The sequence below is a fragment of the Rhodamnia argentea genome, chromosome 4 (assembly GCF_020921035.1).
Source record: "Rhodamnia argentea isolate NSW1041297 chromosome 4, ASM2092103v1, whole genome shotgun sequence".
Taxonomy (NCBI): domain Eukaryota; kingdom Viridiplantae; phylum Streptophyta; class Magnoliopsida; order Myrtales; family Myrtaceae; genus Rhodamnia; species Rhodamnia argentea.
The window spans coordinates 15201965-15229096 of NC_063153.1; the positions used below are offsets into that span (position 1 = coordinate 15201965).

The 27132-nt window shown below is 41.7% G+C and overlaps 3 protein-coding genes across 4 annotated transcripts; all 3 read left to right on the top strand.

Moving 5' to 3' along the window:
- The first annotated feature begins 468 nt into the window (after positions 1-468).
- Positions 469-16674, top strand: LOC115749201 (probable polyol transporter 6). Its single transcript, XM_030685926.2, has 3 exons — positions 469-478; positions 14654-14840; positions 15114-16674. Exons 2-3 carry the CDS (start codon positions 14720-14722, stop codon positions 16484-16486), a joined length of 1494 nt encoding a protein of 497 aa, XP_030541786.2. The 5' UTR covers positions 469-478; positions 14654-14719; the 3' UTR covers positions 16487-16674.
- LOC115749200 (probable polyol transporter 6) lies at positions 7274-9362 on the top strand. Of its 2 annotated transcripts, XM_030685924.2 has the most exons (3): positions 7274-7499; positions 7532-7756; positions 7954-9362. In XM_030685924.2, the coding sequence occupies exons 2-3, from the start codon at positions 7540-7542 to the stop codon at positions 9324-9326; spliced, it is 1590 nt and encodes a 529-aa protein (XP_030541784.2). In that variant the 5' UTR covers positions 7274-7499; positions 7532-7539; the 3' UTR covers positions 9327-9362. The 2 variants fall into 2 exon arrangements, with proteins under 2 accessions (XP_030541784.2, XP_030541785.2); XM_030685925.2 differs by having other exon boundaries at positions 7274-7756.
- Positions 16675-24574: 7900 nt separating the features above from the next.
- LOC115749203 (transcription repressor OFP8-like) lies at positions 24575-25373 on the top strand. Its single transcript, XM_048278047.1, has 2 exons — positions 24575-24905; positions 25009-25373. Exons 1-2 carry the CDS (start codon positions 24575-24577, stop codon positions 25371-25373), a joined length of 696 nt encoding a protein of 231 aa, XP_048134004.1.
- Positions 25374-27132: the final 1759 nt, after the last annotated feature.

The window sequence follows — 27132 nt, forward strand, 5'->3', positions numbered from 1 at the left end:
GTTTTAACCCATAATTCGATCCATTCCGGATCCGATCACCCCTAACAACCGGTTACCCTCCAAAATTTGGAAATAGGAGTACCTTCAATCTTATTCAATCCGTTCTGCACCTGAATCATGCAGACCACGAATTGAGCAAAGATCAGCCAGCACCCTAAAATCTAATTAATGTGGATTATGATGCAGCAGGTCAGCATTAGGTGGTTCTCTGATTTTTAAGTTCAATTTCCCCCAATCTTGTTCAATCTCTGACGGTAGCGGCTACTCCAAGTAAAAGGCAAAGACAGCTGGAATCAAACGGGTGACGATATGTCCACGAAGATGTGGACATTTCCCCCTTAATAAAATATGGCTAAGTCCTCCCAACTTGCTTCGTATTTTACTAAAAGCTTAATAACATGCAAATTTTATTATAATTTTTTGAATTTTTAGGTGTGTTAATTTCTTTTGACCAAAAAAGCGTTTTTTCTTCATCAATATATAAAAAAAAAAAGGGTTAGCGGTGACATACCGCACCGAATTCGTTAGGAGAAATAATCTTACTTAATTCTCTTGCATACGAACAAGGATCCCATTGAAATGATTGAGATGTTTAAGTAAAAGTTCGAGAAAGATGGGATCTTTGGAGATATGCCTGGCCATTTGGTTACCTTACCAATAACGGAATATTTATTTCTTTTATAAATATTTAAGTAATTTTTTAATCACCCGTCTCCAATCAACTCTCGTATTTAGGCATGTAGCCCTCTATCTAGATGTCAAAATACACTGTATCGTACAATCACCGTGGCACGGCGAGCGCCGTCAATGGCCAAATCTAGCCACGACTAGGGCGGGCGAGGGCCGTGACCCTTGCCGGCCCTAAGCTAGACGGGCCCGCCTACCTTCGAAGCCAAAAAGGAGAAAATTAATGTTTAATATAGAATTACTAAAATGTTATTAAAAATTATCCGTCGTTAGTGCCTGCCATGCCACGCGAGACGGTCCACGCCCATGTCAATGATTTATTGCCAATAGGATTGGATCGGCAAAAGGTGAACGGGTTTAGAATCGAATTGGCAAACTCAAAAGGTTTATGACTAAATTTGCAAAAGAGCGAAAGATTTCGGACTTTTTTTGATAATTTTTCCAGATGTTTAGAACCACACATTACATATTTGTAATCGACAAATTACAAAGCAGTCGAACACGACATTTGCATATGTGCTTTTTGCAAGGAAGCAATGCTTTGATCAAAGGAGAAAAAAAAAGTGGAAAACCCATTTATTTTTTGAAGTGCAAAAAAAAAAAAAAAAAAAAGAGTCGCCGATTTTTCCAATGTATATATTTTCCCGGGCAGTTATACAATAGCAAATTATTAAAAGACAAAAATGCCCTTTGGTCTATTTCCAAGCATCTTGAGAAGACCCCTACAGCTTTATATGTCTAGTGGGTAACTCTCTAACTTCTTTGGAAGTCAAACTTTTCCACCTTCGAATTCGGAATGGCTCATTGGTCAATTTGCTGGCCGATATTTATTTATTTTAAATTCAGGGGAAAATGAATTATTTTTCCCACCATTAATAAAAAGAAAAAGGGACTCTGTATTTTGTGACCAGGAAACATCTGCATTATTTTTGCATGTCGTCGTATCAAAATAATAATAATAATAATAATAATAATAATAATAATAATGCCAATGTTTGCAAAATGTATATATTTTAATGTTCAAGGAAAAAGAGAGAATAAATGGAATTAAGAAAAAAAATGGGAAAAAAAAACAGAGAGAAAATAAATATATTTTTTTTGGTCGGACAGAGAGAAAATATTCAAACGTGTAAAAAAGCGGCAGGCTGTCTGACTTTGGTGTGGGTGGGGCCCGGTGGAGGGGGACCACGAGAAGTTGCACATGGGATGGCCATGCTCTCTCTCTCATAATTAGAGGCGTGACATTCGCTGTTTTGACTGAATACTAAAAAAAAAACAAAAGGATGATAATAAAAAATGAAAAGAAATTTTTTTTTAATCCTAGATTAGCTCAATCCAGTCCAGCTATATGTTTCAAAGTTTTATTGGCATTTTGATGCCAACGGATACTAAGCCATCCTCCCTAGACGCTTTTCGAAATCGCTTCAAAATTAAGGATTTTCTCGTCGGGGCGTTTTGCCCTTTTTTCTTGCGCATTCGACACTTCATGCGTTAGACTAAGCCAATCCGCACGGACGTAGATACTTGTTTCACGAGTTTGTTGGTTAGCGTCGCTGACAATATATGCTTTTAATCCATTGCCCGAACTTTTCTTTACGTTTCTTAAATGCTCGGTCGGCGTTGAACCAACTCTCTCTTTTCCCGTCCTTTGGGCAAGAGAACGCATTGATATTGATTCCATAGCGTCTGCCGAAATCTTATCGCAAAGCCCACGTATCAGTAGCTCGAAATTAAGCTACCGATTCACAAATTAACAATCACTTACCCTTGCTGCTCTTTGAGCTCAAATCGTACCGTTTCAAATCCTGAAATCGGAGACCGACCGTCTCGGTTTAATTCGAGCTCTGCAGGAAGATAGCCACGTGCAATGGGAGATTGAAGCCTTAATATTAGATGCCCCGGCCCAACCAGCAAATTTCAAGTGGATGTCGGTGGCCCACTGCGGAAGAGCCCAGGACCACTTTATTGGTTGCCTCAATAAAGTGGTGTGTTTTCTGCCCCAAAAAAAAAAAAAATCCTGAAATCAAAGCAGCTACCCAATTGCTTTATGACATCCCAAACATAGGGCGCCACCTCATGCAGCCTCGCCTGAGGTCGTCCGATGCTAGACTAGTGTGCCGACAGCTGGATGACAAATCCGTCGAATGAAAGAATATAAAAAATGAAAGAAAATAAATTAAAAAGAAAATGTGGGTGTCAATAAAAGGCGCGCGGAGCTGATCTCTTGGCTCGAGGCCGCCGGCCTGCGACAGCCACCGCGCCAGAAAAGGCCGGAAAATTAGGTAAATTTAAAGGCTGGGTGGGGTCGGGCTGGTTCAGTTTTGGGCTTTTTGATATCCCTACTTCCGATGATATGACTCCAATTCCACGAGCCAAAGCCCCGATCTGTTCTTCACCGGTCGAATAGACCAATTTGGGCAATCAAGTCACAGGGGCTACCGAGCAAAAAATAATTGGGTTCATTAACATCACGAATTAAGTACAATCGGTCAGAAGATAGGCTCAAGCCCAATTTTTACCTTTTGCTATTGAGGCCCAGTTTAGGGTTGTTTTGCGATAGTATGGGCTAAAAAAAAGACAAAATCGGTGGCCCATATATAATCCATGAGACATGTCTTATTAGGATGTCTTGGAGAATTCTTGCTTGATAGCATTGGAACGACGTTCGTTAAAGGTCGTCTGACCGATCTCCTTACCCTTTTTGGCTAGCGGATTTCGTGTCAATCAGCATCCTTATGACACGGTAATTCAGATCGAGCTCATGTCATCATGATATGTCGCGATCTAGTGAGGCGGGCGCTTGTATTTTCAATAGAATATTTTTCAAACTTTTGTTTGATTCTGTTTGAGCTGTGATCATGAGTGAAGCCCGTGAGTTTTTCCATGGAATATCCTCATCTATATGTTTTGTAGTCTATGAGTTTTTCTTCAGGCTTCTGCTGAACTTTGTTGGTAGTTGCCAGTTTTTATGCTATGAGGAAAATAGAGATTGGAATTGCTCGAATAAATCCTTTTGCAACTAAGCTTTGAGTAGCATAATGAATTTGTAATCTACAAAAGGAGGCAAAGTTGGCTAATTCTTGCTGTTGGTTACCAATGTTACTATTTGAACTAAGTAAGGTTTAGTACAGTCCCTTCCTCTATTATCTTTAAATATTACATGTGCTAGAGAATCTCCTCTTCTTTCGTCTCCAAGATTATGGGTTGCGACTTGGAGGAGTCCTTTATATGGCTGGGCAATTTTAAATGGGGTTTTAGAGTAGCAGACCCTATTTAAATTTTACTTTTATTTTGTTATGGAATATTGAGCAATTAAAGCTTGGGCAGACACTTTGACTTGTGGGACAATTCTAAATTGTCGCTTAAGATCGCTTAATTTGGAGGCAAGTTCACTTAATTAATTTTTGTTCGGCTCGTGTAGTTATGCTGTAACTCTGAATGATTAACCCACCTTCTGCATTCGGGTCAAATTTGACACGAAGTTTTGACCTGACATTTAGAAATTTCGCATCTTAGCAGTAGCCCTTGATTTCTCCATGTGCTTTTACTTTTTAAAAAAAAAAAAAAAAAACCAGAACCAGACTGCGACAGCAAGACACATCCTTTTCTGAAATATGTGTGCTGTCTACCGTTGTAATGTAAACCGCTCATGTCCATTTTTTTCTTCTTCAGGGATCAATATTGATGTGCATTGGGCCATGATTAGTCCATTAAATTCCACTTTCAATACTCACGAGCTCAGAGTCTTTAATTTAGGCTTTCAGTTGAATGGAAGAAAATGAAAAAGGGAAAAAAAAAAAAAATTAAAAAAAAAAAAAAAGAAAAAAAAAAAAAAAAAAAAAAAAAAAAAAAAAAAAAAAAAAAAAAACATCGACGAAGGTCGATAATGCGATTTATGCCTTTAGTTTGCGTCTGAGGGATTTTTCCATGGCAACAAACCCAATATCCTTCGATGCACTTGAGATCAGGCTTATAATTTTGGCTTACTTGATTATTCCTTGTGAGTCTGGCAGTACTGATGCTGCTGTTTTTGCTTTTTGCCTGGATGTCAATGAATCAGTTTAGAGAAAGTGGCATGAGTGTTCAATAAATTTGGATTTTTCTGGCCCTAGCATGGCACAGAGGGATTTCGCATAACTGCATTTAGAAATAGAATCGTTCACGAAATAAAGTTTCTTGGTCACAAGTTGACGATGTTACGTCCATCGAAGTTCCTGACGTCCAAGAATTGCTGCGAACTGCAAACTTTTGGTCAATATGAATCTTCATTGTAGCTTCTTTGTTATTATACTTATTATAAGAGTTTTGAATTAAAATAAAACATTATAAGAAACTTATTCCTCTTTTTACAAATTGAGCGACACTGATTTAAAAAAGTTCAAAGTCAAATTTGTTAACAGTTTGACAAAAAAAAAAAAATCTTTGTGAAGATGTGAGTTTGCATTTCTCAAATAAAATTTGTTTCAACTCAACAAGCAAATTAAAAAGCCTAAGTGATTCGTTCCAAACAACACCTTCCCAAAGTTTCTTTTCAAAGTAACTTGGCATGTGGTACCAAACGATCTTTGATTTAAATTTTGGCCATAGGCTTTGCCTTTGCTATAACTTGTCCGCCTTTCAACGCAGCCACTATCCGACTCGATCCGATCGACCCTATTAGCCATACACAACACTTTAAAAAATAATACGTTTTTCTTGATAGACTTGTCTTGCTGTTCTTTCCCGTAATTTCTACTTGGGAGGACAGAGCTTGAATCTGATTTACACCTAAAAAAAAAAAAAAAAACTCTTTCCTTCCATGATTTGTCCTATGACCTGTACAGAAACAAATCTTTCGATGGCTACTCTCTCATTAAACAAATCTCGAAACTTTATTAACACACGTCCTTCTCGACTTCACCCTAGTGTGAACATGCCAAGATTCCTCCTCCCTCAACACATCATAAGGTAACAGATGGCCACCCCATCTGCATGCAGTTGTCGCCATCCATGCCGACTCGTGCCCCGCCAGCTTGTCTATCCCGGTCTTTCGAGAAGTAAAACAACATTAAAAGGCTAGAGTTAATATCGGGAAAAGCCTTAAACTAATACATTCGTGATAAATTTATCTTTCGTTGTTTTCTATCAAATTTTAGTATCAGATTGTTGAGGTGAAAGACACGTCGCAGTTAATGAATGTATCAGTTGGGAGGTTTTTACCATCCTTTTGTCACGTTAAAAATTTGAGATATTTCGTGATATTAAATATAATTTACCCGAAAGTAACGCAGAGTAAATTTATCGTTGGAGTATAAGCTAATTTGATTTTTTTTTTTTGTGATAAAAGAAATTAATATAAAATCAATTTGTGAAAAGCTGTACCGTTTTGCGTTGGGTCCGGATCGCCATCGATGCTTTTGCTGATCGTCATCATCAAACCCAGTTGGTGCTGTTCCAGAGGCGTGTGTTGCCCACATGCCCACCTTGCTTTTTGCTTTTTGTGTCCCCAGAGGCAAAGTGGCTTTTCTCCTCCAAAAAAGCATTTTAAAAAGCAGGTTGATGAACATCCCAGCCAAAAGATTTGATTTCACCATTTTGATAAATTTTAAGATTCGATTAATTTTTATAGAAATTTTACGTCTCAATTACACTTTACGAAAGTTTTAGCAATGAACTGCACTTTTATGATAAGTTTTAGGACTTTCAACACTTTCATCTCTAAAAAAATAAACACTTCTTGAAATTCAAATATCGAATGATTATAACCACTTATTGAACTAGTAATATGATGGAATTGGTAGACCGTGTTGATTTCTTTTTACACTGTAAAGAAGATTTACTTAGAAGAGTTTTGAGAAAATTTGGTTTAATTCTCCATAAATCGAGCAATGATTTGGATTTAAGATGGTGACATTTTATAATTATGCCTATCTGTTCTTCACTCCATGATTGTGCCTACTTTCTCACCTACACATTTGGTGGAGCAAAAGATCATGCACTGCCGATCACTTCATAGTCAATTTAACATCCAAGAATATTTCAGTCTCGATCAATCTTTTCTCATGTAATGATTGATGGAGAAGTGAATTTACATGTCGGTCATATGCTAACATGGTGCGACCGACTAATCACATTGTTCACGTAACATGCTTGTCATTACGCATAACATTTAAAATTAAAAATTATTCGCTTCAAAATTGGATCGTTACACTATGTTGTTGTCACCATAGAATAACCGCTCGGTGAAATACCTTTTCGTGATTGATGGGGGCCGGGAATCGTTTCTTGTGTACTCTTAAAACCCTTCGAGCATTTGATTAATCTTCATTTACGGGAGTGTGGTCGTGATTGTACTCTTGCCCTCTGCGTATGAGGAGCGGTTCGTCCTCGGGTGATGTTAAGAGACCGAACACACGAAACGTCCGAGATTCTAGGGCATTTGATGGTTTTCAAACTCGAGTAGCCCGACCTCTACGGTCGTACCCTTGAATTATCCAATGAACAAGATATGCAAATGTGACGATTTTTACACATTGCTTGAGCGAGGAAGACAAGACGTAGACATTTACTAAATCTTCTGTGGTTTGTCTCCTTGCATACTTGTCTAGACCCCTTGCATTTCCTTGTCCGTAAACATTTGTTATTCCGTCATAATGCGCCGTGAGTTTTGACTCAAACAGTGATTAGAAACCCAAATGGATACAACTTAAGGAGGGTCAAGACAAAACACTTAATGTATAAAAGGCTAAAACCGACTCTCTCTCTCTCTCTTCCCCCATATGATCATCTTCCTCGGAAACCCTGTTCTTGAAGACTCGCAGTCTTCCCAGAACCAACCCAAGCTTACCTCTTGGCCCATTTCAACCTCCACTCATGCAGGATTCACTCAAACACTTGTACGATCCTCTTGTTCCCGAGTCAGACCCTGTTTTTTCTGAAGAGGATCTCACGAGCCCAAAGAAAACAGTCCGGTTCCAAGAGCGTAGAGCGGCGGCGGAGGAAGGTGGTGGTCGCCGGAAGCCTCGCCTGAACAGATATGCTCTGGGTGGTGCCGTCTTGGCCTCCACCAACTCTATCTTGCTGGGCTACGGTGAGTTCTCAGGACAAACTGTCTCCATTGTATTACTTTCTGTATGCACGTAACGTCTTGATCCTGCCCCAAACAGACAGAAAAGGTCCATGGTACGATGAATTAGTGTATTTAGATTGGTCTACCACCTGTTTGATGGAAAGCGAAGCCATGGTTGAACTTGATGCTGAATATTTGTGGGATATAAATGTGCACAGATATTGGGGTGATGAGTGGAGCAGTGCTATTCATCAGAGAGAGCCTCATGATCACACCAGCCCAGGTTGAGATCTTGGTGGGTTCGCTCAATGTGGTCTCGCTGATTGGATCTCTCGCCTCTGGCCGGACGTCCGATTTGATCGGCCGGCGGTACACAATAGTCCTTGCCGCCTCCACTTTCCTAATCGGTGCGCTTCTGATGGGCCTTGCTCCATCCTTCACGTTTCTAATGGCTGGGAGGGTGGTTGCAGGCATCGGTGTAGGGTACGCCCTCGTGATTGGCCCAGTCTATGCTGCCGAGATCTCTCCAGCGATGACCCGGGGATTCCTATCTTCATTGCCTGAAGTCTTTATCAATGTTGGGATTTTACTTGGTTATGTATCCAACTACGCCTTATCGGGCCTACCAGTTGACATAAGTTGGAGGCTCATGCTCGGGTTAGCTGGGGTGCCCGCCATCGCAATCGGGGCAGGCGTCATGACGATGCCGGAGTCACCGAGGTGGCTGGTCATGGAGGGCAGATTCGAAGAGGCAAAGAGGGTGCTGATCAAGACATCAGAAGATGAGGCAGAAGCTGAATTGAGGCTCAATCAGATGAAGAGCAACATAGGAGTTGATGGTTCCACGGGCCCTGTTTCAGCCCGGTGGCACGGGCAGGGCGTCTGGAAGGAGCTCCTCTGGAGGCCCACGAGGCCCGTCCGCCGGATTCTCATAGCGGCCATCGGACTTAACTTCTTCATGCAGGCGTCGGGGAACGACGCCGTCGTGTACTTTAGTCCAGAAGTCTTCCAAGATGCCGGGATTAGCGACAACCAACAGCTGTTAGGGGTGACTATCATCATGGGACTTGCCAAGACATTCTTTGCCTTTGTTTCCGCTCTTTTCTTGGACCATTTTGGTAGGAGGCCTCTCTTGATGTTGGGCTCGACTGGGATGGCAGTCTCCCTTGCGGGCCTGGGCCTGGGCTCGAAGTTCCTCGAGCGATCCGGGAGCAAGCCGACGTGGGCCATCACTCTGTGCGTGGTGGCCGTCTGCGCGGATGTCTCGTTCTTTTCGATAGGGCTCGGGCCCATCACTTGGGTCTACTCGTCCGAGATATTCCCGACGAGGCTGCGGGCCCAGGGCACAAGCCTGGCCATAGCGGTGAACCGGGTGGTGAGCGGCGTGGTGGCGATGTCATTTCTGAGCATTTCGAGGGAGATAACGTTCGGGGGCATGTTCTTTGTGCTTGCGGGAATCATGGGGTTTGCGACCGTGTTCTTTTATTTCTTCTTGCCCGAGACCAAAGGCAAGAGCTTGGAAGAGATTTGGGCTCTTTTTGAGAAGGAAGACACTGTAAGCTCTCACAAAATTGAGATTGAGCAAGCGTAGTTTTTCATGTGAGAAGTTTCTTGGGCTTGGAATTTATTGCTTGAAGAGAGGGGGGCTTGTGTGTTTGCTTTGTAATATATACATATGTACTAAACATTCCTTTCTTTCTTTTGTAGATGGGGAGTATGATATTACAAGTGACAATAACATTTCAATACTATCGACGATTCGAGTGGTCGAAAAATCCAATGTAACATTAACTTAAAATTAACGGTCCGACATGTCTCGGTGATAAAGTGAAGCCAAGAAAACAAGAGATAAATGATGCAATTTCATAATTATTTACAAATTCATTTTGTTTTTCAAACCTTAATCCCTCGTTCTCTCTCTTTCTCTCTCCTCCATCTTCGGTCACTGCCGACCTCTATCTTAGGCCCCCGTAGCGCTGCCATCATCTGTCAATCTTTTTGCTTGGTAGGCAAAGAACTTGTTTGTTGCAGTTTTTCACTTGTTGGGGAGCCACTTTCTCTTTGCGAAATGCACTAATGGCTTGCTAGTGAGAAACTTCTGTTTTTGGTTGGTTCTTTCCAGTTTGGTCAACAAATTTCGATGACTTGGGACTTGTGTGAGATTCAACCATTGTTGCTGTATACAGAGGGTAATCCTAAAGGTAGTCCATTTAGCAATGAAAACCACCTTCCACGGATTGGTTGAGTGAGAAAGGGTGGCACAGTTTCGGTAGTTCAAATGAACCTGTCTTTGTAATGATCGAGTCTTATCGGTCTCTATTTGTGTGTATTGGTAAGTCCGTCAACTCTCATCCTCGGGCCATCACCCCTAGAGCTGTCAAACGGGTGGGTTAGGTCGGGTCGAGTAGAAAATGGTCCGACCCAAATTAACCCATTTAATCAAGTTTGACCCATTTTCATATTCGACCCGACTTATATTATCAAAACATTTTCATATTTAATCCAATCTAGGAAAATTTGTATCTTATACATTTTTTGAAAAAACATATTCCTAAAATATCGTGGAGATATTTTTTTTCCCTTGTAAGGCTGGAGAGGTCTTTGTGGTAATATCGAGGCCGGGACGCCAAGCCCGGTAATATCAACATCAAGCCCCAAGTCCTTAGAGCCGAAGCCTAGATTCATTGAGGGTCATCACTTTTAAAATTTTAAAATTTTCTTTTTTTTCTTTTCTCTTCTTTCTACCTTCTTCCTCCACCGATCCCCGACCCTCAGCGAAGGCCGGCTAGCCCACGATTTTGTGTCATTGTCTCTCCTCAAGGCTCTTGATCGATTCAGATGGCGCCGCTAGCCATGGGTAACTCTGTATCTAAGGTTGCCCATGATGGTGAAGCCGATTTTGTGGCTCAAGGTGGTGGATCCGTTCGTTTGTTCCCTAGGTCGGTCGACTTGGCAATTTTTCCTTAGATGAAGTCGATTAAGTTAGAAGTGTCACGTTGGACTTCAATTTTTCTTTTGAAAAAAAGGATTGGTCGAAATAAGAAGTTTAATGAAAAAAGCCACCTAGGAGTTTTTGACCGAATATGTCACCGGTAAACGTTCTTTCATCGATGCGGGACTCAAGTGAATGCCAAATATGGCCTCAAAGTAAGGGTTATAGAAGAGTTGCAGCACTGAAGCGAGCGAGTGCGAAAATTATAGCATTTATAGTGTCGTTTTGCCTCAAATTAAGCATTATTCACTTTTTCTTGGCTACTTAATGTGCCAGTTGGCAGAGGGTAATGATCTTCTTCTCCTTTATAATTACAAGTGAGGTTTGTACCAGAAACAACTATGGCGTACGTGTAAATGTCGGGAATGAAGTAGCTCATGCATTATGCACATATGGATTGTTATGTCGCGGTGTTTTTAACTTGACCAATTGCATTTAGAAGTAAGATTTCGCAGACGAACGAATGCTGGTGTGGAAGAACCGATTCCGTGAATACATGTTAAGGATGGGTGTGGGGCTTGAGGAATCTGTGCCCCACGAGGTAGGGTGAGCAAGAGAAAAAAAAATTGGATCGGACCGAACCGAGACCCAATTGATTCTAGGTGATTCCCGCGAGAACTGATCCGGTTTCTGGTTCCTACTATGGAACCACCCACTATATTGTTTACGCTAACTCTTATTATTCATTCTCGCTCTGTCATCAGGTATTTTGCAGACAAATCTATGTCGGCAAACGATCAAGCACATGTAACTACAACATTTTAGAACGAGAAACAGCATTCCATTCCATGCACATCTAGTCTTCAACAAAGTAATCAATTGTATGTCAACAAACTAAAAAAGGAAGTACCAGAGCGAACCAGCCATATCGATTAGCACATCGGCATCATTATCAGCAATAGCCAGACCAGAAAATTGCACGGTCAAAAGAGGACAAAACGCAAAAGTAGAAGCAGACAGTTTAGGAAACTTTGCCAAAAATGACAGACCTAATACTCCTCTCCACTTCTCATTCGCCACGCAGGACGGCTAACGCTGATTGGATATCCACGTAAGAGTTTTTTTTTTTTTTTTTTTGTGGCTAAGTTAGCTGGAAGGACTAAATTAGCTCTAGGTCAAAATGTTTATGACTAAACTGGCACTAATAAAATGTTTATGACTAAATCGACACTAATAAAAAAAAGAAGGTTTAGCACTTTTCCGACACTTTTCTCGAAGATGCCGAGACTCGTTCATCGGTAAGAATTCTACGTTGAGGCCGGGAGACATGGTCTCGAATCTCAACAGCCACATTTCTTTGTATATACATATAATTATGAAGCCTTAGAACTATTTAAAGTGAAACTCATCCGACATAGAAAACAGTAATCCGTTTTAAGCTACAAACAACATTGATCTTGCTAGTGAAAACTTCTCTCGTGTTCCCCATGTTCTTGTCCCACTGCACATTCCTTTCATGGCCTTCTCAATTTCGAATGCTGAAGACGAGAGCCCACCATCTTCTCTCAACATCACCTTCATTGAAACACAATTTTTTAGTTTGTGCAGCAGGTGTTAGGATGCACGCATGAGTTGTATTAGAGAAGTCCCACATCGGATAATTGATATAGTGTAAAGCGGTTAATATATCCTAGTTAGCCCGCAACTCATTAACTTAAACTTTTGAGTAAATGTGTGTCAAACTGGATATCTTGACGGGTTCGGACGTGGGCTCCCTCTTGGCGATCTGCGCTTCCAATAGCAGGTCCTTCTACCGTGAGGCATCACCTTGAATGGGGCGAAGGTAGCCCCGCCTTGCCACAAGAATCTGCCCCATTTGTGTAATTTTACTTAATTATTCGTGATACTAAACAATAAACAATAAGTAAAGTCAATTATGAAATGAAATATAAAAAAGACTTAAGAGGACAATTCTTTTCCATATTTCCATCTTTCTCAACCGTCGCTTATCAATTTGGAGCTTGTTTAGTAAAGATTTGACTCTACCTTATGACCTATTTTTTGAATTATGTTTCTCAGGTAGGCATGTCTGAAAATTCTAAATATATCCTCTCATCCATTTGACACCGAAGGTAGGATCTTGGCCCAACTTTTCCACCTCAGGAAAGTTTGGCAACTCGGTTCGGCCCTGGTCCAGCGTCCTAAACATCGTACCTTGGCTCGTTAATAGGGCGGGCGAGCCTATTTAGCGCGTTCGCCCGATAGACGCGTTTCGAGTCCCTTTCTCTCGCACGAGGCGACGAACTTGGGACCGGGACCGCCGATTCACTTTCAAGATCCACTCAGGGGGCAATAATACACTAAAGCAGATCCACATCACCCCTTTGGGACAATCTTTCTCCTTTGACAAGATCCAAAGAGATGGAAAAGAAGGGAAAAATCCAAAGCCCCTTTCGATCTCGACGGGGACGGGTCGGTCCCCGAAGCCGGATCCCATCCCCCGCCCATGTAAAAATCCCGGTCGCCCTCGTACTTTTAGAGGACGAATTGACGACGCTGTCCTCCACTTTGGCACTTGGTTACAAGAGACTTGTCGCAGCATGCCGTCTTTCAGAGGGACTGGTCCACCCCAACGTTTGGCATTGACTGGCTGCGCATTAAAGACATCGTCTTGAGAGCAACCCTTCTTCCATCTATTGGAATCTCGCAAAAAAAAAAAAAAAGGTTGCTCCTTTATGAGTGAGGTTGTGAGGTCTTTATTAGTGAATAATCATTGCAAGGAGGCAACCCGAATGTGCCAAGTGAGCATATCCGTCCGATGGGTGGATCGGATAAGAAATGGTTCGACTCAAATCGACCCATTTAAAATGTTTTCATACGGTGCAAATATAAGGGGCTCATACCCAAATTGAGATGAGAGAATAGAGCGAGCGAACGTAAGATCGAGAGAAGATAAGAGAGAGTGACGAGAGAGTTATGGAGGTAGATTGGATCTAAGTGAGTTGCGAACCTATTTAACCCTTATATTATTATTTTTTTCGTCATTATGAACTCATTTATGATACGTTTACTAAATAAAACTAATTTATAACCCGTTAAGCATGAGCTAAGAAATGGGCCAATGACCTAATTTTAACAGGTCCTCTTTTTTGGTGATCAGCCGAGAGCTACTCCGGCGAGCATGTAAGCTCGATGCATCTCGGTCATCCAACAATGTCGATCTCGCATGGAAGTCCGTGTGATTTGACGAGTCGGATAAAGCGAGTTCACGTGGGCATGGCTGCATGCAACAATTTTTAAGTCTAAAGCTTTTCTCTCTCTTGTTCTCACATCCTTTATGTTTTTTCTCCCTAGTTTTTTCTTCGGAAGCTGCTAGGCTGATGGTTCCCCGTCCCACGGTCAATGGTCGGGCACAAAATTGTTTTGTGGAAATCGGAAGGCTTCCTCCTGCCGTTTCAATTTTTGACTCCAATATTTCCTTTTTCTTTTTAACTTTTATGTTTCCTTATTGTAAGTTGAAATTGAGAGACAAAATCATAAGGGCCAGACAACCAATTTTCTTGAATACGAAGAAAGAAAAAATTAATTAGGTACCAGAATATAACTAATTACAAGTAGAAAAACATTATTACTTATTGATCGTTAAATAAGACCCGTTGAGTCGTTTTCTTAAACATTATCGCTATAATTCGTTTCCATAAATAAGACAAGAAAATAATTCTCTTCCTTATAATTTTTCTTGTATGAAAAAAAAATGTTTTTTCCATGTAATAAAAAATTGGGAAACCTGTTAAATAATTCTCCCATTTTGATGATGGAAAACGATGGGCTTGAGCTGCTCTCAGTCTCAGCGGAGCATTTTGCTTTTGCTTTTGCTTTTGCTTTTTCATGCAATCTGGCTCGGCTCCCTCTCGACATATATCTCTGCAACTGCACCCACCTAACATCTCCATTTCACTCTCTGCTCCCTTTCTCTCTCTCTCCATCGCTTGCAGTTTCCTTCATTCTTTCTGTGTGCGACTGTGAGAGTGACGAAGCACAAATCGGCTGCAATGGACGACCCAAAAGCGCCAACTTCCGCCGCTTCTGATCCCAAGAAGCCGCCCGGGGCGAACAAGTACGTTCTGCGCTGCACCATCTTGGCCTCCATGAACTCAATCCTCTTGGGCTACGGTGGGTATCGACTTTCGTCCCTTCGCTTTCACGAATTGAGAGGCAGATTTTGTTTCTCGAGCCCGAAGTTCAAATTCTAGTTGGGAATGTTGAAATGAGTTGGGGGGGTTTCTGTTTTTCTCTGTGTTGATCGAATCGCTCCTTGGTTTTGAGGAATGGTTGTGAATTGGCGTGTTGGGTAGCGTAAGACGGTCGGAATTGTTTGCAATTTCTGTTCAGAATCTTGGGGAATCATTCCAAGGCGAGATGGTTATTGTCGTTTGGTTTTTGCAGACATCGGGGTGATGAGCGGCTCCGTGGTCTTGATCAAAGAGTACCTCGGAATCACGTACGTCCAAGTCCAATTCCTCGTGGGCATACTCAACGTCTGCTCCCTGATCGGCTCTCTAGCCTCCGGCAAGACCTCCGACCTCATCGGGCGGCGCTACACCGTCGTCGTCGCCGCGGCCACCTTCCTGATCGGCGCCCTGTTGATGGGCCTTGCCCCGTCGTACCCATACCTTGTGGCGGGACGGGTCGTGGCCGGCATTGGGGTGGGGTACTCCCTCATGATCGCGCCGCTCTACACGGCCGAGATTGCCCCGGCCTCGGTGAGGGGGATGCTCACATCCCTCCCGGAGTTCTTCATCGTGGCCGGGATCTTGCTCGGGTACGTCTGCAATTACGCCCTCGCTGGCCTTCCCGAGCGGTTCAACTGGAGGCTAATGCTTGGGATGGCCGGGGTACCAGCGGTCGGCCTCGGGTCAAGCGTCATTTTCATGCCCGAATCGCCTCGGTGGCTCGTCATGAAAGGCAGGATTGAGGAGGCAAAGAGGGTGTTGCTAAAGACTTCAAGGGATGAGGAAGAGGCTGAATCAAGACTCCAGGAGATCAACCAAGCTGCTCTTGATGATGCCAATTTGGCCTCTTCAAAAGGTCGGAGCGGGCATGCGGTATGGAGGGAATTCCTCCATCCCTCGCCCGCCCTCCGCCGGATCCTCATCACCGCGATCGGGATGAACTTCTTCATGCAAGCCTCCGGGAACGACGCCGTGATCATTTACACCCCCGAAGTGTTCCGAGCCGCCGGGATCCACAACAAGAAGAAGCTGTTCGGCATCAACGTGATCATGGGCTGCACCAAGGCCGCCTTCGTGATGGTCTCCGCCCTGTTCTTGGACCGGTTTGGGAGGCGCCCGCTCCTGCTACTGGGCTCGGTGGGGATGGCCTGCTCCCTGGCGGCCCTGGGCCTGGGCTCGACATTCCTCGAGCACGCGGGGAGCAAGCCGGTCTGGGCCATGGTGGTGAGCATCGTGGCGGTGTGCGCGGACGTCTCCTTCTTCTCAATCGGGCTCGGGCCCATCACCTGGGTGTACTCGTCGGAGGTGTTCCCGCTCCGGCTGCGGGCACAGGGCACGGCCCTGGCGATCTCAGTGAACCGGCTGATGAGCGGGGCGGTGTCCATGTCGTTCCTGAGCGTCAGCAACCGGATAACGTTCGGGGGCACGTTCTTCGTGCTCTGCGGGGTGATGGTGGTGGCGAGCCTGTTCTTCTACTGCTTCTTGCCGGAGACGAAGGGCAAGACATTGGAAGAGATGGGTGCTCTGTTCGAGGACAAGAGGGAGGAAGGTGATGAGCCTAAGGCAAAGGAGATGACACAGTTGTAGTGCATGTGAAGTAGAAGGTGCTTCTTAATACGTCTCTTTTCAGATAATATGGGGCTTGCGTGATGATATATTTAGATTAAAGTAATGACAAATTACAGCACTAAGTTTTAAGTGTGGAGACTGGAACTGTCTCATATATTAATGATGTGAATGGCAATAAATAGTATTTTATTTCGTGAAACATTATGGTTTTTTGCATGGTCATTCAATTTGATGTGTTTAAGGTGATACACTTAAGGATCGAAGATGTCTAATTAGAGGCACAGAAGGGGAAAATTATCAAAAAAGTCCTAAATCTTTTGAAAACTTGTATATTCAGTCCTAAACCTTTCAATTGTGTCAATTTAGTACTAAACCTTTTAACGATTTGCCAATTCAGTCCTAAACCTTTCAATAGTTTCAATTTAATCCAAAATCTTTTTAAATTATGCTAATTTAGTTCCAAATCTTTTGAAGTTTTGCCATTTTAGTCCTATACTTATTATTTGAGTAATTGATCGAAATGACTAAATTGACAATTCGTTAAAATATTTGGGACTAGTTTGGTAAATCACTAAAATGTTTAGTACTAAATTAGTATAATTTAAAGGTTTAGGACTAAACCGACAAGTTGTCAAAAGGTTTAGGATTAAATTGGTACAAATGTAATAGGTGTAAGATTTTTGGGCAATTTTCTTGATAGAGAGAGATTTTCTCTTCTGGGTGGTCTTATCGAAATATTTCTTTTTTTTTTGTTTTAATCCCTGCGATTAGTCCATTTGATTTCCTTAATTGTCGTATCGATTTCTTGTTTAGTTTTCCTCGCCGGAAATTCGATTCAATTTCTATTCCCCCAATTGTTTTTTTGCCAAGTGTCGTGCCTACAAAGGATACCCAAAATCCTTCAGATTGCCTAATTAAGATTTGTAAGATAGGATTAGGCAATGATTTTGCTCTAAATTTATGTTGCCAGCCTTGCGTTTTAGTCTCGAATTCGGGAAACCTTTCCGAGGTCGATGAATACGATGGTTCAGACTGAGCGCAATTGGAACGGAATGAATTGGCCTTGGCCCACTTAATTCGGTAGAAACCGTCATCTTCCATGAATTAATGCCGAAGGATTATGGAGTAGGTTGGGGGACGATGGGGACCGACATGGTACGAGGTAGAACATGCATGCATGGGGAAAGATGAAAGATCTGTGCGCGACGAAGAATCGGTAGAAGATAAGCAATCGACCAGCAACTCCCGTGCTCAAGGCCATCGCCGGCAACAACCGCAATCGCCACCCTCCTCTAGGGCCATCATGGCCGTCGACAAGCAAACCCAACGCTCCCTGCTCCGTTCGTCCCTTCCCGAGGTCCAGAAACCGGTCGAGAACGCAAACCACAAGTTGTTGGCGCCGGCGTCGCTCGGGGTTGGTGGTGGTAAACAGGGCGGTGAAGGAGGAAGATGTGCTATATCGAGACCCAACCCAAAAAGGCCCGAAAATTTCGGCTCGGGTATTTATAACAAACCTTATATTGATGCTCTTTCTTCGTGTGCTCATTGATGTTAATCGCAAGACCTACTTGGAGGTGGGAAGTTCAATCCCTACTTCCGGCGCTAGGGTGTAAAGTGACGCTTCTTAAATATTTCTTTAGTTACAAGAACACAAAAGCAATTGATGAATGGGGCTAGGGCCACCCGCTATATCCCCTCTAGTCGCCTGTGTTCGTATAATTCTACTGAAATTCAAGTCGTTAATTTCTTCGTTTGCCTGGATTTTTTCTTATCCAGAGTCGCCACCACAGGACCTGTTTTCCCTTTAATTAGAAGCCAAAGAACTCCTTTCGATAAAAGATATTTCGTTGCAGGAGTAATTCCGACGAAACGGCTCCCTGAAACTAACCTGCCGGTGTAGCAAAACTGCCTTCATCACCATGAAAACTATAGCCTTGTTGCATATCGGGAAAGTATTCAGAAAAGACCTTTATCAAAGCACAGAAGAGAAAACATGGCGGCATCATCTTCCTCGTCTTCTCCGATAGTGTCAAGCGAAGACATTTTCAACCGCAGCTTTCCTGCGTGCAATCTAAACCTTTGGAAGTTTCCGTGACTTCTCAGGTTATTTCCAAATCTCAACGAGACAGCGCCTTTTGTGGCTGCTGATAAATTTAGCAGCTTGTTGGGTTTCTTTCTTTGTCGTGGCATTAGTTCTATCGGATCGATCCTAACACGACCACGAACCCTAAACTTTGGTGACATCGAACATGATTCACGAAAACGTTACCAAAGTCGAGGGCTTTTCTATTGTGCCGTACGACTTATGCTGCGATATTTCCGTGCACGATACCGACCGACGAGCAGTAATGGTTGATGCGAACCATTGGATTACAAAGTATGTCGGCCGACGGGTCAAAATATCGCACTAGATTTGGCACGATGGGTAAAACCTAAACTTTTTAATAATTGCCTCCGTATGTCGATATCTGTAATATCCGGAGGTAAAGGGTATCGGATTATAAGCTATTCTCGGACCTTAAGCTTTCGCGTAAAAGATTATGATTTATAGGTCATTTGGTGGGTAGAAATGCACTTCAATTTGGATAGAAAAATTCATACTAGACAAATTCAAAGAATGGATCATCGGTGAGCTTATTTTGCAAAAAGTAAACGATTTAAAAAATATTTTTTAAAAAATTAATTACTTATATCGATTATAAAGCCAAATGAACGAGCAAAAAATATTCCCATAATCAATGAACGATTAATAGGATAGAACCACATTGCAAACATTTGCAGTTTACGAATTTTTCTTTTTCCTTTTGCACGAATGGTAAAGCATTGAATCAATCATCCGAATGTTGATGAGCGAAAAAAAAAAAAAATAATCTCAAACCCAAAGTCAATCTATTGATAATTGAAATATTAATCTCTTTGCTAGTTTTGAATTGGAATAATATCGCTACAGAATATGAATGTTACTAAGTAGGTTTTAATAGCATAAGTGATGACGATCATGTTTCTAACTATTCATAAACTCGATTTCCTCAAATCAATATATGTAAAGTATAGGCTATGTGTAAAAGAGAGGAAGGGATTTTTTTTTTTTGGGCAAAACATTTATGGGTTTTCACATTATCATTCAATTTGATGTGTTTAAGGTGATATACTTCGAGATTAAGCATATCTAATTAGAGGCAAAGGGAGATCTTTGCTCCCGTGTGATCCTATCGAAACATTTTCGTTGGTTTTGTCGTCCTCAATTAGACCTTCTAATTTCCCTCATTGTGGTACCTAATTGTTATTTACATTTCTCTCGTCCGAACTTCGATTCAATTTCTATTCCACTATTGTTATTACGCCAAGCGTCGTGCCTACAAAGGTACCATTCCCAGTCCGTCAGATTGCTTGATCAAGATTGGTAACATAGCGTTAGGGAGTGATAAAGCTCGATTGGTGGATCCCTCTTTCCTCGTGCACATCACTTGACATGCATTGCGCCGTGATCCGTCGGAATAAACTTTTGTTGCCCGATCCATGGTGCAATGGTCCGACTCTCTCTCTCTCTCACTCTCCGATAGGAAAGCTTCGGGCGCTTCGTCCTAGTCCGTGCCGGTCCACGAAGAGGAAGACGAGCAAGAGCGGATCGACGAGCTTCAGTATTTGGACCCTGAGCTAGAGTAGCAGCATGTCGGGATTACATGTCCAAGGGGCATTTCGCCAAATTCGATGACGGGTCAGCGGCGATCCGAGGACGATACTTGGTCTTGCATCATCGTGGTCCTCACCTTCTGGTTCTTTGGTGTGTATCGGCTCTGTAATTGGTTCACGTCTTGAGTATCTGAATTATTTCTTTGGGATTGCGTGACTAGCCTTTCAAATGCTTGGCGCTTTTCTTTGTCGATTTCCACTGTCGTTTGTGTTTATCTAGTGGAAAGCCAAGACGCATAATCATGCTTGGAATTTTTGCAGTGACTACGACTCTTTGTCGCGACATGTTTTGCCCTTTCCCGATGGTCCTTGCAGTGACTACGGCTCTTTGTCGTGATCTGTTTTTCCCTTTCCCAATGGTCCAATAGGTTTAGAGGTATTGCCATCAATCAATGGCGTGAACTCTTCTAAGTTCTATCTCGCGTGACGTTGAATTTCGTTTTTGTGAAGAGCGACCTGAAAAGTTATTAGAAATTGCCACTAGCCTCTAGAGGTTGACTAAAAATCAATCGAGAAATGAGAGGGTTGTCTCGATTTATACGCAACCAGAGAATCAAAGTCCAATGACTTGTTTATGCTAACTAGCTAATCAGCATCCTTTCGATACATAACCGGTCGATATATCCTAAAGTGATCACACATTAAGCTATTATTTAAAGCCTACCAAGTATCTAACCAATGTTAGATGATCATGCAAAATGTTTTTATGTCATTTTCATGTAATTGTTAGCTTAATCAGTACCATAAAATTAAGAAAGCAATTAACAAGCAATTTATCGAAATGCGATCTTGTAAATAAACACTCAAGTATTAAAAACAGCTAAATACCGACTGAAATAGAAACATGAAAACCAATCATAATTAGTTACAATTCCAAATACCAAACCCAAGACACGATCGACCGTACAATAAATCATATTGGACTGGAGTGGACATCGGTCGATTGCCACCACTAAGCCCCGGTGGGCCGTCATCTTTGTGAACATCGCTATCGATCACCACACCGGAATATCGATCTCATGCATATGAGCATTTACAACATGCATTCACTCAAAGCAAATAATCAGTAAAGTTAGGTCGATTGAAGGATAAATCGGGCATCTCGCATTTAAACCTTAACCACTATGCTAATCTAATTGCCTACGCATGTGTCGCAAATCAAATCAATCACCCAAACGTGCAAAGTCTAACTAACCTATGCGAATGAAACATAGGAATCAATCAGTAATCAACAACATAAAAGCCTAATTAGACAAAACAGAAAAACAAAGGCATTTTCTTATCCATTTTTGAAATTTTCTGAATTTTTAGTAATAAAAACGAATCAGGTCGAGTCGGGTCGGGTCAACCCAACTCATCAGTTGGACTGAACTTAGATCGCCACGGTCTGAGTCTTACGCGGACTGGGCTCAAACCATGAGCCCAGCCCAAACTGTACAACTCAAAATTCATATTACAAAGACTACGGCAACAAACCAATCTCTTACATTTATAATAAAGACAAATGAACGAATAAGAAATATTTTCATAATCAACGAACAATTAATAGGATCGGATCACATTGAAAGCATTTGCAGTTTACTCTTCTTCCTCTTTTCATGTGCACGGACGGTATAGCATTGAATTCGAATCGTTAGAACGTCGATTAGCCAAAAAAGAAAAATTTGAATCATCAGGACGTGACCATAGGACTCCTTGGGCTTAGGGATTACCGATAAATTAACAACGAAATCGAAAAAAAAAAAATTTTCTCAAACCCTAAGTCAATCTGTCGATTTCTGCGGCATCACACGTATTAGCACCAGCGCAATATTCCATTCGAATGGAGCATTTCGCTTAATCCAAATGACAACATTGATTTATTACTTTCCCTCGAGATTGTCACATAATCTCCGGCACTTTATATCTTACTTTCAAATTAAATTAAATTAACCATGAAAGTAATCAAAGCCAATGATTCATGAACGGCCAGACATATCCACCTCATCATTCGAGATAAACAAGAGGACCTCCAGTACCACATCCTAGTTAAGAGCTTCCTTTAAGGTTTGAACCCGAAAAACCGAGCTATTGAAGTCATTGCATGGTTGAGCAGAAACCTGAAAAAGGCCGATTTATTTATTATTGAGTGTGAACCCATGAATGATTTCCATAAGACTATTTTACTTTATTGCTTTTTTTTAGCTGTTTGCGATTTATTTATTATTGACGTATGAACCCATGAATGATTTGCCCGACAAGACTGATTTTCGGGACTATATTAACTTTGACACTTGCGTATTGCCAAATTACAAATTGAATAGCCTAAATATTTAACGTCGTCCCATGATGAATTTTTGCGGTGGGTCGATTACGTAATCTCTTGGATAATAATACAAAACTCGGTCAAGCAAATTGGTTATATATTTTTTTTTTTTTTGAACGTAACATCAAGAAAATGCTGGGAATGTGTATGTCGACATAGATTGAACAGGAACCATAATGGATTGACCTTTTGAAATCACCTGATGATTAAAGACAAAGAAAATAGGAGCTCGTGACCCTTTAAGACTTTGAAAGCTTTCTCAATTTGCACATTTATCTAAAGACATTGCAATGCAGGCATCATTTTCTCGGGCTTTGATTTCAAAGGTCGATAGGAAAAATCAAACCAGAAAGTGGACAAGAAAGCCCACGACAAAATAATACGCTAAACAATCTTAATTTGTAATTGGGAAATGGGCGTACGAGGATGAAAGTGATGTGTCTGATCTAAGATTCGCCAATGCAAAACGTCTCCTCCTACCGACAATTTTTTTTTTTAATTATTCGATACAAGGAAGAAGACGACAAGAAGCTAGGGCAAAAGATGAATATCGATGTACAGCAAGCACGTAGGGAAAAAAATCAATATAGAAATTAGTGAAATATCGTATGATTGTGATGCTATAAATGGATTTCGCATGTGCTCTTAACGGGGTTTAATGGTTTTCAAAGACCATAGCGGTGTGCGCGTTTGTCCGAATCAGAATCAGGGAGTTAGAGTACGATTCTTTACGTTTAATATGAGATAGTAATCCAAAAAAATCGTTAATATTTTATACGGCGGCTAATTCAATCCTAACTCTTTCTGATTTTGTTAATTTAGTTATAAACCTTTTGACAATCTACCAATTCAGTCTAGACCTTTCAATTATGTCAATTTAGTTATAATTTTTTTAAAAATCTTGCCGATTTAGTCGTAAACTTAATATTTGGATAATAGGCCAAGAGGACTAGATTGACAAATTGTCCAAAGATTTAAAACAAAATTGACAAATCGTTAAAGAGTTCTGGATTAAATTGCCACAATTGAAAGATTTAAGACTAAATTGACAAATCGTCAAAAGTTTTAGGACTAAATTGGCAAATTTGAATTGTTTAGGATTGAGTTGGCCGTTATACAATAGTTTTATGAATTTTTGGATAAATTTTCATGTCTAATTTCACCAATCTACGAGGGATGAGTTTCATCTATACTTCCCTACACACGTCGAATGTATTTGTCATCTTTTTTGAACTTCAGGCTTCCATCTAGTCCGATAATAGGGATAGTCGAAGCAATAATACTATTCACCCTTCTCACAATACACAAAACAAATTTAGAATTTCTATTGACTAAATCTCCATATAAAAATTTTGAGAAAATAAATTCAACTGTCAAAATTAAAACTTGAATCAGCCTAATTTACATAACTTGTAGCATCGATAAAGTCTACTTGATGCCATGGGAATCCAGGTTAACTCGAAAATCAAACTCATGACCATCCAAAAACCGAAATTTATGTGAAAATTTTAAATATATTGGATTTGTTTGAATAATTTTTTTTACCTCACTATTTTCTTATCTTTTTGTACAACTCCACCTTTTTCCACCATGCTAGCCAACTTTCAAATTTTTTTTTTCTTTCGAACGGTAACAATTTGAAACGTCATTAAAATTAGGTTAAAATACACGCGTGGTTACTAGTTTCGCCTTTCATTCATTGTATCTATAATTGCTAAAAATGTTTTCGATGATCACACTACGAAAGAAAAAAATTGAGTTTTACATTGAAGTAATTATTCAAAGTGTTGAAATGTTCACACGCGTAATCTTTTTTATTTTTTTTTTGTAATGTTGTCGGAATATTTAGAATTTTTTGTCAGATTTCCTTTCCAAATTCGCTCCATGATAGTTTGGGGTTGCCAATTCCTATGTTTTTAGAGAGTTTGCTCTTCATTTTTTTAATATTTTTTAGAGATTTTTTTTTTTGAAGATTTTTAGAGAGTTTTTTTTTTTCCCAGTTATTATCAGTTCTTGAAGCATGGTCACCCTCTGATTATAAAGTCAGCAACCTAAGGGGGAAATAGAAAGTCTTCCTATCCATCTCTCTTTCTTTCTTTCAATATACAATGGGTTTGCGAGCGAAGAAGCTGCGATTCCCGCGCATGTTCCGGTCCTCCTTCGCCGCCTCCTGCAGCACCCGAACCGTCGCCCAAGTCGTCCACCGATCCGTCCTCATTCCCCGGCCCTCCTCGCCCCGCGATTCCACCCGGACCATCTTCAGCGACTCCGACGGCCCCCGATTCCCGCGCCGAACCTCGTCCGAGCGGTATCCACCGTCCGTCCTCAGGGACGACGACTACCTCGGCCGCCGGTGCCCTCCCTCGATGCCTATCACTCCCTTCATGAGAAGACTACCCCAGCCGCCGGTGCCCTCCCCCGTAGAAAATAATTCCAGAAGTCGGGTCAGACCCACCGAGAAGACCGAGACCGAGACCGGAAGGCGACGGTGGCGACGGAGGAGAAAGAGAAGTGCCCGTACAGCTCGTCAACCACGTCGCAGGAGGACTGGTTCAGCGGCGACGACGGCGGCGAGAGCGGCTCGCCCCCTCCACCTCCCGCTCCCTCTCCCCGGACTCGTCGGAGACCCGCCGCCGGAGGAGGGGCCGCGCGGCCGGATCCGGGGCGCTTCCGCTGGCCGGCGGGGGGATCAAGGACAGCTTCGCGGTGGTGAAGCGGTCGAGTGACCCGCGTGGGGACTTCCGGCGGTCGATGGTGGAGATGATAGTGGAGAAGGAGATGTTCGGCGCGGAGGAGCTGCAGAAGCTGCTGGAGTGCTTCCTGGCGCTGAACTCGCACCACCACCACCGGGTGATCCTGCTGGCGTTCGCCGAGATTTGGGAGGCCCTGTTCTCGAGCCGGTCGTGAGGAAGATGACGGCGACAACGACCCTGCGTTTTACTCTTTCGCATATTTCCTTTTTGGGTGTCATCGCGTGTAGAGAGATATCTTAGTTAGCGTTCTAACTTGGTAGATTGACCAATCGATCCAGTAGGATCATCACCGTAATTTTGCATGTATATTCCTATCACCATCTTTCCGATTCTTGAAGTCTTCGTTTCATATCCTTTTTTGCCGTTAATTGGTCAAATTGAAAAGCTGTCTTGCATGGCTTTTACCCATCATCCTCCTCACCATGGACGGGTGACGACTTCTTCCTCCTTAAGGAGTTTGCAATCGAGGAGGGTCAAACCCCGGAGCACCACCTCTTAAAGTGACAACTTCGCAGATATATCGAAAAATTATCTCGAATTTCACTTCAACTACCACTTATTCGAGGAATGCGAATGATATTGGCGAAACTAGAGATCTGTGAATGGTCATCGGGATTGAAAAAAATGAATGATTTCCTAGGCAAACTAACGTTTGCTTCCCTTTTGTACCAACCCTAAATGGACAAAACACACGCATATGGTCGCATAATCAAATAATCAAGTACATGTGTGTATTTTATATTGCCAAGTGAAGACAATTGAAAGTCTATTGAGAGGCAAGTGAATATGAGAAATAAGGGCACCACCGAACCACCCTACGCAAGTGAAAAGACCAAAAAAAGCCTGCATGCTTTGACAAATGATTTAAAGTTTTAAACAGCTGGTCTTCATCTTATTTAAATGCATTCCTATGCTTAGGCCTTCCCCGACAAACTTATTAGCATTAACACAAGATGATCCTAAATTACACAAATAAAGGGGAAAAAATATTCTCATCATGAGTTATTTACTATGGGATGCATAGAAAAAAAAAACCCTCGTTCGAGTTCATATAAAAGCCAATTAATCTTTAGCTGGATTTCGTCCGTAGAGAGATTAGACACTCGCAACAAATTAATCTAACTCTTTTAATAATATGACGATTTTGGTGCCAAGAGATATAACATCTTTTTCTTTTTGTTTGAGCACAGAAGAGATCCGGTAATGGGAGCGGTACCTCTAAAATAACTCACTCATAAATCAAGAAAAAAGACAATTCAGATTACGCATGGACCAAGAAAATAAACATTTTGTGGAGCCCCCGCCGACTGTTTTAAAACTTCAAGCAAGATAGATGGAAACTTTGTTCAATATTTGAAATATTACAATGCTCCCATAGAAGGACTCTCTGCTAGCACAACGGTATTCGGGGGCGACCGTGAGAATAGCAATAAGTCGTGAGTTGTCAAAATCTTAAAAGAGTGAATCCAGCAATAATTTTTCATTAGTTGTTATCTTCCATTTTGTGTGACCTAAAATAAATTATTAACATAAGAGTCACTCAAAGACGGTTATATAATCAATTTTCCCCGCATAAATATGCAATAAGCGAAGCAAACCGGGCGTCTAGAAAGACTAGAACTCGAAACCTCCTACTCTAATGCCATGGTAAATTTGATGAGATCACGATCGATTATTTAAAAAAAAAAAACTTAAATTGATAAATGGAGGCGTGATTTATCATTTAAATATTCTAACACAAAACGGGTCTACTTAGCATTCGGAAGATATCTCCTAAAAAGACTAAACTATCTTATCTTATTACTACGCACGACAAAGGATCGGTTCGGATCTCTATGGGTCTTCCATGAGAACAAGCAAGCTTACCAATCATTTTAAAACCTAAGTTGAGTTTCGCATACGCTACGCCTACC

Excerpts from the sequence above, each read along its gene's own strand:
- LOC115749200 (XM_030685925.2), top strand. The coding sequence starts at position 7,540 with ATGCAGGATTCACTCAAACACTTGTACGATCCTCTTGTTCCCGAGTCA. Across the intron at positions 7,757-7,953 it reads CTCTATCTTGCTGGGCTACG|ATATTGGGGTGATGAGTGGA; the intron begins GTGAGTTCTCAG and ends AAATGTGCACAG.
- LOC115749201 (XM_030685926.2), top strand. The coding sequence starts at position 14,720 with ATGGACGACCCAAAAGCGCCAACTTCCGCCGCTTCTGATCCCAAGAAG. Across the intron at positions 14,841-15,113 it reads CTCAATCCTCTTGGGCTACG|ACATCGGGGTGATGAGCGGC; the intron begins GTGGGTATCGAC and ends TGGTTTTTGCAG.
- LOC115749203 (XM_048278047.1), top strand. The coding sequence starts at position 24,575 with ATGGGTTTGCGAGCGAAGAAGCTGCGATTCCCGCGCATGTTCCGGTCC. Across the intron at positions 24,906-25,008 it reads CGTAGAAAATAATTCCAGAA|GAGGACTGGTTCAGCGGCGA; the intron begins GTCGGGTCAGAC and ends ACCACGTCGCAG.